The sequence below is a fragment of the Schistocerca americana genome, chromosome 2 (assembly GCF_021461395.2).
Source record: "Schistocerca americana isolate TAMUIC-IGC-003095 chromosome 2, iqSchAmer2.1, whole genome shotgun sequence".
Classification (NCBI taxonomy): Eukaryota; Metazoa; Arthropoda; class Insecta; order Orthoptera; family Acrididae; genus Schistocerca; species Schistocerca americana.
The window spans coordinates 358,430,318-358,447,715 of NC_060120.1; the positions used below are offsets into that span (position 1 = coordinate 358,430,318).

At 42.9% G+C, this 17,398-nt stretch overlaps 1 protein-coding gene across 1 annotated transcript in view; it reads left to right on the forward strand.

Moving 5' to 3' along the window:
- The window catches only part of LOC124594012, a 172,249-nt gene extending 155,341 nt beyond the window's left edge, over positions 1 to 16,908 (forward strand). The window contains exon 9 of the mRNA XM_047132364.1: positions 16,516 to 16,908. Within this exon, the coding sequence (XP_046988320.1) occupies positions 16,516 to 16,908 (393 nt within the window). The remainder of the gene's footprint in view (positions 1 to 16,515) is intronic.
- Positions 16,909 to 17,398: the final 490 nt, after the last annotated feature.

The window sequence follows — 17,398 nt, forward strand, 5'->3', positions numbered from 1 at the left end:
GCATTTTACGATTGCCTTGAACTTTTCCCATAAACGCTCAACATTGTCAGTGTCGGAACAGAAATTTTCGTTATGGCTTGTTAGGTAGTCTGAAATCTGCCTACTATTACTCTTGCTAAACAGATAAACCTTCCTCCCTTTTTTTATATTCCTATTAACTTCCATATTCAGGGGTGCTGCAAAGGCCTTGTGATCACTGATTCCCTGTTCTGCACTTACAGAGTCGAAAAGTTCGGGTCTGTTTGTTATCAGTAGATCCAAGATGTTATCTCCACGAGTCGGTTCTCTGTTTAATTGCTCGAGGTAATTTTCGGATAGTGCACTCAGTATAATGTCACTCGATGCTCTGTCCCTACCACCCGTCCTAAACATTTGAGTGTCCCAGTCTATATCTGGTAAATTGAAATCTCCACCTAAGACTATAACATGCTTAGAAAATTTATGTGAAATGTATTCCAAATTTTCTCTCAGTTGTTCTGCCACTAATGCTGCTGAGTCGGGAGGTCGGTAAAAGGAGCCAACTATTAACCTAGCTCGATTACTGAGTGTAACCTCCACCCATAATAATTCACAGGAACTATCCACTTCTACTTCACTACAGGATAAACTACTACTAATAGCGACAAACACGCCACCACCGGTTGCATGCACTCTATCCTTTCTAAACACCGTCTGTACCTTTGTAAAAATTTCGGCAGAATTTATCTCTGGCGTCAGCGAGCTTTTTGTACCGATAACGATTTCAGCTTCGGTGCTTTCTATCAGCGCTTGAAGTTCCGGTACTTTACCAATGCAGCTTCGACAGTTTACAATTACAATACCGATTGCTGCTTGGTCCCCGCATGTCCTGACTTTGCCCCGCACCCTTTGAGGCTGCTGCCCTTTCTGTACTTGCCCGAGGCCATCTAACCTAAAAACCGCCCAGTCCATGCCACACAACCCCTGCTACCCGTGTAGCCGCTTGCTGCGTGTAGTGGACTCCTGACCTATCCAGCGGAACCCGAAACCCCACCACCCTATGGCGCAAGTCGAGGAATCTGCAGCCCACACGGTCGCAGAACCGTCTCAGCCTCTGATTCAGACCCTCCACTCGGCTCTGTACCAAAGGTCCGCAGTCAGTCCTGTCGACGATGCTGCAGATGGTGAGCTCTGCTTTCATCCCGCTAGCGAGACTGGCAGTCTTCACCAAATCAGATAGCCGCCGGAAGCCAGAGAGAATTTCCTCCGATCCACAGCGACACACATAATTGGTGCCGACATGAGCGACCACCTGCAGATGGGTGCACCCTGTTACTCGATAAAATTAATGTTTTTCCAAATGTGTATACATGTTCCAAGCTACAACATGGTCATGTACCTAGGAACAAAGATTCTCTTGGAATTTAAAAGCTTTGCAATTCAGATTACCTTGACAATACTGTATTATTACACTGTTATACGCTCATCAGCATGGGAGAAATCAAATTAAGCAAGAGGACTATAAAAAACCGGTTACAAGCTAAATACACTCCTGGAAATTGAAATAAGAACACCGTGAATTCATTGTCCCAGGAAGGGGAAACTTTATTGACACATTCCTGGGGTCAGATACATCACATGATCACACTGACAGAACCACAGTCACATAGACACAGGCAACAGAGCATGCACAATGTCGGCACTAGTACAGTGTATATCCACCTTTCGCAGCAATGCAGGCTGCTATTCTCCCATGGAGACGACCGTAGAGATGCTGGATGTAGTCCTGTGGAACGGCTTGCCATGCCATTTCCACCTGGCGCCTCAGTTGGACCAGCGTTCGTGCTGGACGTGCAGACCGCGTGAGACGACGCTTCATCCAGTCCCAAACATGCTCAATGGGGGACATATCCAGAGATCTTGCTGGCCAGGGTAGTTGACTTACACCTTCTAGAGCACGTTGGGTGGCACGGGATACATGCGGACGTGCATTGTCCTGTTGGAACAGCAAGTTCCCTTGCCGGTCTAGGAATGGTAGAACGATGGGTTCGATGACGGTTTGGATGTACCGTGCACTATTCAGTATCCCCTCGACGATCACCAGTGGTGTACGGCCAGTGTAGGAGATCGCTCCCCACACCATGATGCCGGGTGTTGGCCCTGTGTGCCTCGGTCGTATGCAGTCCTGATTGTGGCGCTCACCTGCACGGCGCCAAACACGCATACGACCATCATTGGCACCAAGGCAGAAGCGACTCTCATCGCTGAAGACGACACGTCTCCATTCGTCCCTCCATTCACGCCTGTCGCGACACCACTGGAGGCGGGCTGCACGATGTTGGGGCGTGAGCGGAAGACGGCCTAACGGTGTGCGGGACCGTAGCCCAGCTTCATGGAGACGGTTGCGAATGGTCCTCGCCGATACCCCAGGAGCAACAGTGTCCCTAATTTGCTGGGAAGTGGCGGTGCGGTCCCCTACGGCACTGTGTAGGATCCTACGGTCTTGGCGTGCATCCGTGCGTCGCTGCGGTCCGGTCCCAGGTCGACGGGCACGTGCACCTTCCGCCGACCACTGGCGACAACATCGATGTACTGTGGAGACCTCACGCCCCACGTGTTGAGCAATTCGGCGGTACGTCCACCCGGCCTCCCGCATGCCCACTATACGCCCTCGCTCAAAGTCCGTCTACTGCACATACGGTTCACGTCCACGCTGTCGCGGCATGCTACCAGTGTTAAAGACTTCGATGGAGCTCCGTATGCCACGGCAAACTGACTGACACTGACGGCGGCGGTGCACAAATGCTGCGCAGCTAGCGCCATTCGACGGCCAACACCGCGGTTCCTGGTGTGTCCGCTGTGCCGCGCGTGTGATCATTGCTTGTACAGCCCTCTCGCAGTGTCCGGAGCAAGTATGGTGGGTCTGACACACCGGTGTCAATGTGTTCTTTTTTCCATTTCCAGGAGTGTACATCTTGACATTGAAGCTATTGGAAACTAATACAAATCTGCATTTTCAAGACAGATAAAATCGTTAAAATATTAACGAAACTCAGTTAATTTGCAAATATCTGGTGTTCAGTGGTAAAAGACCTCCTTCTGTTTCAAGGGACAAGATGGTGCACGACCCACAAAGTGTGACTTAACCTTCATATATTATATAACTAGACTTAAAACATATAGAATTTTACTTGCTATAAAATTCTATAACTGAATAACTGACAGTACATTTGAAATTGCTTTAATATATCATACAGTATTTAAATATACAGAATTTAAAATATATAGAAATGTTGCACAAAACACAATTTCATGTCTAGCGACAACAATAACTGTAGAAAATGGTTGAAGCTGCTTATCGCAGTCTCTAGTGCACATTCCTTTTAGGTGATTCTAAAATCAGTCACTAGACTGTAGTACCATTCCGAAAACATCAGGTGCTTTGATGTACACCATCCTCTAGGTACAACAGTCTCTACTATTGGAAATAAAGAATGTGTATTTTGTGTCATTTGTAACAAAATGCTAGTTACTGAAAGCATGCTTCCTATTCAAATGAAAGAATGTTTCGAATCAGGTTGCGGTAGTTGGTGAACAAATCAGGGGAATACTTTTCACACAAGTTGAAAGAAATGACAGGAAAAAAATACTTGTCACTAAACAAGCAACGATTCCTACAATGGCTCTTGTTTCATCTATATGCAGCAAAGAGAAAGAAACGAACACCACAGTAGAAGATCTCACTTTATCAGCAGCGCTGGAGACGGTATCTGTTATGATAGGTGAGTCAGCGGCCAAGTAACTGGCGAGTGTTTCTTTGTCAGACAACACTATTAGTCGCAAAATACTCAGTATGGCTGACGGCGTTAATGGTCAGCTGACTGAAAAACTCAAATCTGAATTTCGCTATTCAAATGGATGATATGCACCACACTGATATGCATCTAATTTGTTACATGCGGCTCATGCATGGCGACAAATGTCATGAAGATTTTCTTTCCCGTGGGAAAATTTGGAACAAAATCAACAGGCCCATGGAAATACTACTCAGTTTTTTAGGAGAAAACAGCATCAGGAAAACTGTGTAGATGGGTGTTCAAATGTTATGGCTCTCTGTTGTGCTCAATTGCAAGCTTTGTTCCATAAAGAGGCTCCTAACACTATTTAGACATACCGTCTTATTCACCAAGAAGCACTGCCTTCAAAAAGTGTGAGTCCCATCCTTCATGAGGTTTTCCAATCAGTGATCTAAGTCATTTTTCATTGCACTTCAGTGAGGGAAAAAGGGTTTTAATTAACTTTAAAAATTGGGTTGCATTAAGAAGTTTTTGATATTAATCAGTCAACCTGAAACTGAATAAGTAGAAAATTATTGCAGTCAGCTTCGAGTTGGAAGTTTGTTAAATAATCCCTTATTTTTAATTGAAGCCAAAAAGAGGCATTTTACTATTAATGATATAATTGTGCTATCAAGTTCTGTTTCAGGAATTACAAAATCAATAGCTGCTAACTTTTTATATTAGCATTTAAATTCTATAAACAATTCCACTTTTTATGTATATCCACTGTAAAAACAATTTGTTCATATTTACAAACATTACCTAAAACTAAAAATATTCCCTCAAAATCTTCAAGGCCATTCTGTAACTATATGCTATTTAGGTGCTATAGGAAAAATAAGTAAAATCAATATCTAAAAAAATAAAAAACGAATCTTAAAATTTAAATTATATCATCCTTGAATGTAGCCAATTATCTGTTCTACAAAAAAAAACTTTTTTTCTATTTCTGATAAAAAATATTGTGATCCTAGTTGTATTTTGAGTGCTGAATTGAAAACTGTTTTTGGTTTTTTTCTGTCAGGGATAGTTTATGAGTAATCGCAATTTTATTTCTCTTTTCAGTTTCTGATATAGTGCAGCAAACGTGAGGTGAAATTCGACAAACAAATGCACATCTTTATGATGTTATAAGTTCATCACATTAATGGAGGGTGGGATCTAACATATAACCTTTGTGTATACACTTTGAAGCATTTATTTGACATGAGAAATCACAGAAATGCACATCACTTTTTTCTCTTGTATTGTGAATCTTTCTTCTCTCGAATGATATTCCAGCAATAATCTGCTAACATAGAAGGTACCCACTTCCTTTCATAGCGCCTTTCTATGGTAGAAATGTCTTTATGGAATCTTTCCCCATGTTCATCCGATACGTCACTACAACTCTTTGTGAAGTAGTCCAGATGAGAGTCCATCATATGTACCTTCAAAGACATATAGCACCCCAAATCCTGGTATGCTTTGATCATATCCTTCACCATTGCTTTGTAGTTAGTAGCTCTTCTTCTTCCGAGGAAGTTTTCCGACACCATCTTGAAACAGTCCCATGCGGATTTTTCTTTATCAGTTAAATATGCTTCAAAATTTGCATCTTTCTGCAGCTCCTTGATTTGTGGGCCCACAAAAACACCTTCCTTTATTTTTGCAGCTGAAAGACGGGGGAATTTGGTAGCTAGATATGCAAACCCACAGCCTGTTGGATCCATGGCCTTCACGAATTGTTTCATCAGGTCAAGTTTGATGTGAAGCGGTGGAAGTAGTATATATTCAGAAGCTACCAGACTTTCACGTTGTACATTCTTTTCGCCAACTTCCCATCTTCGCCTAGGCCATTTCTTTTTCACGTAGTGAGAATTTCGGTCTCGATTATCCCACTCGCAAAGGAAACAGGCATACTTTGTGTAGCCTTGTTGCATTCCCAGTACCATAGCAATTACCTTGAAATCTGCACATATTTTCACATTTGTGTCCATTGTATTTTAATGAATTTAGCATCCTTTGTATGAATTCGTATTTCTCTTTGTCAAACTAGCGTAAGCTACTGGAACAGAGGGTATTTTATTTCCGTTATGGAGCAAAACACCCTTCAGACTTGTCTTCGAAGCATCTATGAAAAGTCTCCACTCCTGCGAAATATAAGGGAAGTTCAGCACTTTCATCAGGCCAGCAACGTCATTGCAAAATGTCAGTGCTTCGTCAGTTGAAAAATAAGAAATAAAGGCATGTTCTCTGGGCCTGAACACACTGATTTTAGTACTTCGGTGCAGTAGATTACACTCTTATAATCTTGAACCAAGCAGCTGCGCCTTTTGTTTACTTAGTCCTAGATCACGTACTAAATCATTCAAATCTGCCTGTGTTAACAAATGTGGCGATGACTCACTTGTGCAATGATCTAAAGAATCATCATCTGTGATTTCTTCAGTACTGCTTATTTCACTGTCACTCGGAATTTGACCTCGAGCTCTTGAAGGTACTGGAAGGTTGTCGGAATGCTGCACTGGCATTCTCGCTGAAGGCAGATCTGGGTAAACAATGTGCCTCTTCGACTCTTTGTTTGTAAAACCATGAATTTTTGTTAGACAGAAATAACAATCAGTAACATGGTCCTTAGGCTCTCTCCACACCATGGGAACAGCAAATAACGCCACATTCTCATTCTCTTTATTTTTCCACCACTGAATTAGTTTGCAGTAACATGTAGCACAACAGAAATGTGGTGCTTATTCTTTATCTTGGTCTCCTACCTCTACTCCAAAGTAATGTTTGTATGCTTTCTTTATGACTGAAGAAATTTTCTTCTTATTTCTGGCAAAAATGAACTTCCCACAGATGTAGCAGAAGTTGTCCGGCTTATATAGACATCCACGACGACTTGGCATTTCTGCAAATTTAAAAATACCACTTTGGTAATACACCTGTATTAAATTAATAGTAGGGAACTAGAGGAACACTGATGTGTAAAAACAAGTAGTCGTTTTACCTTCAGCACCAGGCTCAATCAGTTTACACACAGGAACTAAAAAATTCAACCGTGCTCGGAAATATGACAGACAGTTACTTGTCAGCCAAAACACCCACTCGTTAATACTGACACAATTGCGGCTAACACCACTGTTGTAAACTCGATGCACCTGCCCCTAGGAGGCGTGAAGCTTTACTGCCGAGGCAGCGACCGTCTGTCGCCGTTCGAGTTAATGAGATGTTTCAGGTGGTCTTAATGACATAGGTGTGGCGGGGGATAACCTAATGTTGTCTGATTCTTCCCACCTGCTGTTTCACAAGAAATTATCACGTTATATCACTACTGGATGTGGCAACATACCCGTATTTCTCTATAACGTCTCTGTGTTTGTCATGAATTGTGAATATACATATATATACATATATATACATATTACATAAAAAGTATCCCTGACAACGATTTTTTGTTTACATATTTGAATTTCCCACGGTAAAATGGTCTAGAAGAACATACTTTAATATCAGAAATAGAACCCATGTCGAACAGTGTTATATATTGCAAGAACCAGTCTGAATAAAGAATGAGTATGATTGGCTGAAATAAGCAGAAGAACCGCAAAACAATGTATATACGACAAAATAGTAGCCCTACCAGCTTTCCAATCCTATATGCGAATCGATAAACTTAGCTTGTTTTATACGAAAATAAATTTTCTACAATATAGCATACTATTTTTTGAAGAAAAGACACTGAAACTTTTTATATTGCTTGGAAATAAGATGGCCTTTAATCTGAAAACTATTTTCGTAGCAGTTTTGGTGTTAGTTTAACTTTCTACATAGTCATCTTTAAAGCTTTAATTACTCGATTAAACAGTATCTCATTTTCTGCCAAGCTGGACATAATTATTTAACGATGACTGTTTTTTCACGTAAAATTCGAGCGGTGCACAGACAAATCGTGCCATTAGCTCGGCGTTAACTTCAGCCCAATTAAAATCTTTTGCGATATGAATTAATTGATTCGCACTATTTGCCTGGGTGTCAGCTTCGGTTCGTCGTTCAAAACTTTCTGAAACACATAACTATACTAAGACAGATGTTCGAATGGCTACACAAACAGCCGATGGTCCAGGATAAGCCAAAAACTTTTTGCCCCTTGTTTTTAACTCAAATATGAACCAAGTTCCAAGAGCCCCAAACCATGATTATGCACGCTGCCTTTTCATACTTATTTGTTACAGAGCTTCCGCGCTGTAACGGTTTGCTTCAGCGGTGCGAGTGCTGGGTAATTAGGTACATGTTCCATAGATCATTTAAACCATTATTTCATAGAAATAATGTGGAACGAGTCATTTTACAGTATGTGTATACGGGAGTGTTGCTAACATAAATGAAAACATTGTTTTTCAGTTCTATTCAGGCTATCAGTTTAAAATAGAGATTTGTGGATGACGCTGGAGTTGTCGTCCAGTGATGTCCCTTATGTGCTCTATTGGAGACAGATCTGGTGATCGAGCAGGCCAAGACAACATATCGATACTCTGTAGAGCATGTTAGGTTACAACAGTGGTATGTGGACTACCGCTACCCTGTTGGAAAACACCCCCTGGGATGGTGTTCGTGAATGGCAGCACAACAGGTCGAATCAACGGATTGACGTACAAATCTGCAGTCAGGGTGCGTGGGATAACAACGTTAGTGCTTCTGCTATTATACGAACTCGCACCCTAGACCATAACTCCCGGTGTAGATCCATTACGTCTAGCACGCAGACAGGTTGGTTGCAGGTGCTCAACTGGCTTCCTTCTTACCAATATGTGGCCATCACTTGCACCCAAACAGAACCAGATTTCATCAAAAAACACAACAGACCTCCACCACGCCCTCCAGTGAGCTCTCGCTTAACACCACTGAAATCGTAAATGGAGGTGGTTTGGGTTCAGTGGAATACACGCTACAGGGCGTCCGGCTCGGAGCTGTCCTTGAAGTAACCAGTGTGTTGTGACACTGTGGTGCCAACTGCTACTCAAATCACTGCTGCAGATGCAGTTTGATGGGTCAGAACCATACACCAAATGCGATTGTCTTCCCTCTAGGTAGTGCAGTCATCTGGAGCTCGATCATCTTTCGACTGTATATTCTCGTAACCACCACTGACAGAAATCACGTACAGTGACTGTATTCCTGCCATGTCTTTCTGTAGTATCGCAGAAAGGACACACAGCCCCTCAGCCATTTTACATGACCTCGTTCAAACTCACTTTCTTTTTTTCTTTCTTTCTTTTGCTTGTGCCTGTTCCTGCAGTTAGGCAGGGTCAGCACGGATAAATCGTATTTGGCAATGTTAGTGGAAGGGGTGGCCGGATGCCCTTCCTGCCGCCACCCCGTACGGAATTAGTGTACCCCAACTGTCTGCAACTAGTGTAATCCATGGAATAGTACGAAAGTGTTCAAATGTCTGCGAGCCATGTAACTGAGGCGGGATGTGGGGATCAGCCCAGTATTCACCTAGGGGGATGTGGAAAACCCCCTAAAAACCACATCCAGGCTGGCCGGCACACCGGCCGCGGTCGGTAATCCGCCGGGTGGAATCTATCCGGGGCCGGCGCGCCTACCCGAGTCCAGGAAGCAGAGCATTAGCGCTCTTGACTAACCTGGCGGGTCTCTTTCAAACTCACTAAGGTGTCGATAACGGTGCCTGTCGCCTTAAAGGCATTCCTGACTAACTCAGCACGTCCCTCTCAGTGGCGCTACTAGCGACAGGCTTATGCGATTAGCGTGAAATCTGAATAGATATCGTCCCTCACATGTAGAAACACTCCTACCAACTTTCGTTTACATCACACTGCTCCTTAGTGTCGCGCGCTTTTTCCGTCAGTGTTATGTTCTTGCGGAAATTACTAACAATTTTTGTTACAGCATAACTCCTTTCTGAGACACAGATTGTTTTAATAAACGGCAACATAGGTCACCTTTTCATTTCAATACTTTTTACATAGTTCTCTTCTTCCTCATCACTCTCTATGAAATTCACTGCACATTTCAGCTGCCTCCATTAATGACAAAAATTGTCATAGAGACTGAGAAGAAAACCTTTTACTCTATGCAGAGGGTATGCTGCATTGATTTTATGCTTCAAGTTAACGCTGCGTGCCAAACTAGGATTCAGGTGCAGCTCCTTTCCCACTGTAGGCATACACTACTAGTCAGGCTACTCGAACACGCTCCATCACCAACTAAAAACCTGAGACTGAAAGAAGCTGCTGCCCTCTCCTTCCACACATTACTGAGGTTCCCCCGTGGCGCTGTAAGGCTGACACCTCTAAGAGTAAGAAAATTCTGCGGAACTCTAAATTATCAACACCATCAGGGTTGCTGCTGCGGAAGATTTCTTTCGTAACTGTTAGTGTCTTAAATGCTTAAGGCAGATATCATCGTTCGAGCCAAGCTTTGCATACAGCTTTCACTCATAGCATATGTTCAAAGTCACAGAGGGTCATTCTGAGTGGCTAGTTTCTACTCGGCTGTTTTTCAACTACTCATAAATTGTTAATTAAACATGACTAATTTTTTGCATATTTATGTGAATTACATTACAAGAGTTAAACACTCTGACCCAATGCACACTGACCTCACTTTTAGGAAGCAGTTATGGTTTAAGTTTTCTGTCATTTCTCTAATCTTGTGAAGGTGAAAGCTGGGATGATTCCTCTGAGGCAAGACAAGGCTGACTTCCTCTCCCATCATTGCCCGGGTTTCAGGCACCATTTGTAATAACGTCACTGTAGCTGACACGTTGAACTCTAATCCTCCTTCCTTTTCTCATGTAACAGAACGTGTTAACATTTATCAGAATTCTTGCAACAGCTGCTGGTTGCTCATGTTGTCTACACATGACGTTTCAGTAATTTCACTCTACTCTGAGTTCATTTTTAATGCAGTTTGCATTTTGCTACAAAGTTAGAAAGATTTTTATACAAAATATTTTAAGAATAACTATAACATTCTGATTACACTAAACTTCCTCATAAATAACTGAATAATTATTGTAAAAAGAGCTTAAGTCATTACGTAAAGCAACTGATGCTGTAGGGAGCTCCTTGGGAAGTGGAAAGGTACAGAGACCACAAAATATGGTATACACGAACAGCAGTTTATTATCAGAAATAATTAAACTTGTCTTCTTCGTCTTTTTTGGCAAGTTAACTGTTCGCAAGCATTACGTATTACTATAAACAGTTTTTATTCTTTTCGTTACTCACCGTTCTTTGGTATTTTTTCCATTCTTCTTCGTCCCCCACGTGTATGTGTTGAAAAGTTGCATTTGCACACAGAACTTTCACTGCGGTTAACACATTTACACTTCTGAGCACTTTCCTCTGGTCATTTTCCGTGTTTTGTTAATTTTAGATAGTGATCGAGGCGTCTGCTATCGATCTGTTAGTGTTTATATTTTATGACTAAGAAGAGAGAAAAACAGAAAGAAAGAGAAAGAAATTATGTTTGTGCGTGTATGTGTATGTGTGTGTGTGTGTGTGTGTGTGTGCACGCGCGCGCGTGTGTGTCAGGGGGAGTGACAGAAAGGGAGAGAGAGAGGGAGAGATTACATTTTTATTAATCAACTTTTTTAAAGTGGGAGTGTTTATGTATGTGCGTGTGTGTGTGTGTGTGTGTGTGTGTGTGTGTGTGTGTGTGTGTGTGAGAGAGAGAGAGAGAGAGAGAGAGAGAGAACATCTCTTAGCACACCCAGAACTCCGACTGTGCCATACTACTGCCAGCAAGTCATTTGCCTTCTTACTTGCCGAGCACGCCCCATTTTCGCCGGCTCCCTCTGCTCGCGTTTCCCCTTGCGGACAGGCGGCCTTGGGTATTCCAGCAAAGGGGCAGAACATACGCAGGACAGACACAATCGATTACTGAATGCCAAGGATGTCACGCACACATTGCATCATCCTCCTCCCCCTCCCCCCTTATGGGGCGGGAGTGGCAAGGTATGAGAGTTTTCCTCCGCATCTTGGTTCCCAATGGTGATCTTCAGCTGGCTGATATGAGCACCAGTTAATTTTCTGGTATACAGGTCTTGGATCAGAAAGCTCTCTGGAAAGGTGCTCTGGACCCCTTTTACAGTCCCACAAGCCGTGGCAACATATTAAAAGTGACCTTCTGTCTCCCCCCCCCCCCACTCCGTTCTTCCTTGGTTTGTTCAAGCAGAACCTGTTTCCCAGCCATAGTGAAGAAACGTGACAGCCCTTGTTATACCAGGCGGCCACTCTCTGATGTGCAAGCCTGGTGTTATTTCTCATAAATTCTCATTTCTTCTTAATGGCCTTAACATCCACAGGAAGAAGGTCATTAACTGACCAGAGGTTGGAAAGTGACAAGTTAACAGGGAATGCAAACATAAGTTTGGAGGGAATGATCCTATTAGTCTCATACATGGTCCTGTAAAAGGCAAAATTAAGCCATCCAACATATTCATCCCACTTCTTCTGCAACTTCTTGTGGTAGACGATCAAGGCAAAATTAGGATTGCAGTTCACACGCTCCGTGAATAGTGGTGCGAGTAATAGGTGATGGTGGTTACATGAGAAATGGCGCTGATAACACAGAACCTTTTAAATTCGCAGGACACAGTAACTAGCGCATAGTCATTGGGGCCCCAAAGGTGGAGAAAATACTACTAAAATGCTGAATGGTTATACTCATAATAGCTCCCCTACTCAGCAATAGCCAAACAAAACAGAAGAAATCACCCATCACCAACAACACATACCGATTACCCTGTTTAGTACAGGTTAGGGCACCTAGCTAATAGATAAACATCTTGTCTGACGTTTGCTTTCCCCTATGAGAGCTAAGCTTCCCCACCTGAGTTTCACTACCAAACAGTCCTCACACTGACGCAGTAATTTACGAACATCGCCATTTAACACAAGAATAAATCAACTGAGGTGTTCTTTAATCCTCGTAATGGTCTTACATACTCTCATGTGCTCTGCACACAAGGAATGATAAAAGTACTTAACCACCAGAGGATTCAGCCCCTGGGATAGGCATATCTGATCCTGTCATAGCTGTTACAGAAGCAAACCAATCCCTCGTTAAGTGAATACCCACGCACCTCGTCCCCTCCTTTAGGCCGTTGTTTTAATTACAGTAACAGTGGATTAGTGTTATTTTGTTTTGGCTAACCTTCTGAACAGCCCCAAAATTTCCCTGAGGACTGTCCGCACACAAGCCGTTTCTTCCTCGTCTTGCAGGATACCTGCCACCTAAGAGTCGTGTTGAAACAGTTATCTAAGAGCGTCAGCCCTTATTTGATGAATATTAAAACATAAGGCAGATCTGTGTACAGCCCACCGATCTATCCCCGGCGTCTTCCGTGGGCTAACTAGAACCCATGTTAAGGTCTGCCTGAAGGTCTCTAGGGGAATGGGTTAACCTTAAGATAAGACTTGAATTATTCCAACACAGATAGCACTTTTGCTTCGCATACACACTATTTGATCTTCCCAGTTGATAATGAGGTGCAGGGGTAACTGACAGGCTTGCTCTTTCCCTCCTCCTCTTGGAGAAGGATGACTGCAACACCTGAATTGGAAGTATCTTGTGTGCTACACTTTTACTGTACACAGGATGACCAAGGAATGACATCTGTTTTTGGGCCAGTTTGAAGTTAGCAGGTTTCACACTCAGCCTGGCTTCCGACAGTGGGTGAAGGCCTTGCCCTGTATTACTCAAGTATTCACTGAAAGTTTTGCTGCAAATAATCAAGTTATACAGATGATTGTAACACCCCTAAATTTTAGTCACCCAGCACATAATCTAGCAAGCGTGAAAATATGACTGCTCTGGTAGCCAACCCAAATGGGACTCAGCTGCCGGCCGGAGTGGCCGAGCGGTTAAAGGCGCTACAGTCTGGAACCGCACGACCGCTACGGTCGCAGGTTCGAATCCTGCCTCGGGCATGGATGTGTGTGATGTTCTTAGGTTAGTTAGGTTTAAGTAGTTCTAAGTTCTAGGGGACTTATGACCACAGCAGTTGAGTCCCATAGTGCTCAGAGCCATTTGAACCATTTTTTTGGGACTCAGCTACGTTCAAAGAGCTTCTAAACCAATGTAAAATTCAGGAAGAGGCTTGGACTTCTCTGGGAGAGACATATGGTGGTACGCCTGATTCACGTCAAGAACAGTGAAGTATCTGGAAAACAAGTAATCAATTATGAAGGTCAGGTAAATGTACAGATTCCTGAATCACCTTTTGATTCAAGGCACAATAAACCGCAACCAGCTAGGACCCTACCCCACTGGGTTTGGGAACCAAAAATATCGATTATGCGTAGGGCGAGACCATTGGTGGAATTACACACTCAGTTAAAAGCTGATCAATAATTTTTCTTAATTCTCTCATCTTCAGTGGTGATAACTGGTATGGTGACTGCAGAACTGGTACCTTATCTCTCAGCAATACCTTATACTGGACTTTGTTGGTGACCCCTAGCCTATCGTTAGTATTTCTGGGTAGCGTCCCAAGACCTCTAACAAGCCATGTCTCTGCTCTTTACTCGAATGGAATATATCAGACGGTGACCACTCTGCCTTTTCAAATCACACCCCATTCTTGTACCATTTCCTGCACCAAAAATACTCCTTCACAGGCGTAAACTTGAGAAGCAAGGATTTTCGGATAGCAAAGGCTTTTTAAATACTAGGTTCCGTTTGAGGACGTTTCTTTGTATAATTCATTAAGTATTGCAAGTAGATTTTTGTCGCATAGCGCTGTGTTTTCCCTGAAAACTATTTACTGCTTTTGTACTTGGAAATTCTCCTCTATCGTAATTTTTTGTAGGCAAGAGACAGAGTTTTAAAATGTAAAATTAAATTTCGAAACATGGAGTAAAAATTTCAAATAGAGCTTCTAGAACCCGCAAGATAATTTTTTTGTGAAATGTGTGATTTGGTATGCCACTTGTTGTGAAAAAAGTAAGCACACCAGACAACAAATTATTCAGCCCGGGGAGACCTGATGCTAATACTGTGTAACACTGCCTTTATCCCTTTAATGGCCACAGTTCGACAGGAAAAGAGTGCATGGGATTCTTCAAGTGTGCTGTATATAGCTGAATCTATTGACTGAATACATTATGGGAGAGGCAGTGATCAATGTCTTACAAATATTTACTACTAAAAAAAGTCTTGATCACGATTTATTTATCAAGGTGACCGGTTTCGACCACTACTGTGGTCATCTTCTGACCATTGAGTAGGAACCTCTTTCTGTTGGAGAATCACTCAGTGATCCACAGTAGTGGTCGAAACCGGTCACCTTGATAAATAAATCGTGATCAAGACTGTTTTTAATAGTAAACTATTGACTGCTGATTTAACCCCACGTGCCTGCAAAATGGGATGTTGACTCCTACATTTCACCCACTGCTCGAAGTAATCCCAGAAACATTAATGGGATTAAGATTGGGTGAGTTAGTGAGGCAGTTTAGAAGTGTTAGGGTGAGGTAGACTTTATCGAGCAAGGAAAATACGTTCTTAGCCCAGTGAACACGGCTGTTCTAATCTAGATCAGGGCTGTGCATAGCAAACTCATTATGAAGCTGTAAGAGCAACACTTCGCCACTGAGAGTGTTCAATAAAGATCCTTTTTCTCATTGTTTGTAACCTGAACTGGTGAATCCAAGTCTTGGTATGTAAACCACCCTCAAGACATCACAGAACCACCTCCAGCCTGCATAGCACCTTCCACACAATCCATCTTAAAACCTTTATTGGGCTATTAGTTCACTAGGAGCCTGATATCATTTGAATAAAGGAACCAAATCACGAGTCGTCGGCCCACATGTAACTTCTGCAGCCGACTACTGTCCAGTTTCTGTGTTGTTTGGCCCGTGGATCACGTGCAGCAGCTTCATGTTCTAGTTTGAGCAATGGCTTTTTGCGATGTAAGTGACCCCAAATATCCACTGCATGGAGTTACCTCAGCAATGATCGTTCAGAAACTGGTTGGGATGGATCTGCATTCATTCACGCAGCTGTTCCTGTCAGGTTTGAAACCGAATGTCAATTAAAAGACGTTACAACCGCGTCTGATCCCTGTTGGTAAGGATCTTTTTATGACCACTGTTTTTGCGACATTTGACATCTCCATACGTGATATATCATTCCCTGGAGACAAAAAAATGGCTCTGAGCACTATGGGACTCAACTGCTGAGGTCATTAGTCCCCTAGAACTTAGAACTAGTTAAACCTAACTAACCTAAGGACATCACAAACATCCATGCCCGAGGCAGGATTCGAACCTGCGACGGTAGCGGTCTTGCGGCCCTGGAGACAAATCGGATTTTATGCATTGATATAGCAGTAAATTGGGTAATCTGAGTCAATCTTGGGCACATCCAAAAACAGAATCTCCTGTCTACCATTCTGTCACATCTCCACATCTTTTCATCTTACTGCACTATCCAACAAAAAAACACATGCATACCACTACATTGCCGTGATTGATGTCATCAGTGGAGAGTTATATTTCTGACTGGTTCCAGTTCTACACTATGTAAATCCACCCAAAGAGAGCCGTGTGCACTTTTAAAGAAGTGTCTAATATTCCGTCTGGTGAGCCTGGTGTCAAGCTTTTGTCAGGTATACAGTTATAGTATCAGGTGGGGCATGTTAATCTATCACCTCAGTATTAAACGGAATTCATTTTGCTCTGCTGCCTTTCTACATCCACAGATGACACACGTGTCCAGCCCTGCCCGAGACCTGGCATACTTCCTGTACGCGAACACCGGCCTGGATGTGCACGAGCGCCTGCCTTCGCTGCTGGAGACCTACCACTCACAGCTGCAGGCGTCGCTGCGCGCGCTGGGGATGGCAGCTGCGGCGGACGCTTACCCGCTGGACGAACTGCTCAAGGACATGGAGGACCTGAAGCATTTCACCCTTTACACTTCCACCTTCTGTGGTTTCGTGGTCTCCTCGGAGCGCGTCGGAGACAAATTCACGCGAGCTCTACAGGACTTCAATTTTCAGCAAGACACATTGTATGGCGTGTACGACAACGAATACTCCCGACCATATATGCAGTACATCATACGACACTTCGAGAGTAAGGGGCTCCTGTGAATCACACAGACTATACAGTGTGATACAGCACTAGAATTGCATAATGACTTCAATACTTTATGCTCCAAATCTTGCCACAGCACTACAATGTCTGCAATGCATGCAGAATGAAATAATTGTTAATTTAACTTTCAACTCCATGTGTAACTTGCTCCGTTCACCTTATCACTGAATGAATTACTTTTTTTCTAAACGACAATAATCTGTATCGCTGGTTGTAATTAACTGGATTAAAACATCCTTTTATTTCCTATTCACCACTATTGTACAGTTTTGGATATGTAGCCAATCTCAAGTGGTAGTACAGCATAACTCATGCATGTTCTCTAGTACACTCTTACACTTGTAAATGGTATGTTGTGTCACACATTATCAACTTGATGTCACGTCTATCATTGCAAATTCTGACCAATCCTCTATGTTTTACCATTTTATGAATTTACGAATATTTCGGCTTGTAACCTAAGTATGTGCATTTTGTGGTTCATAC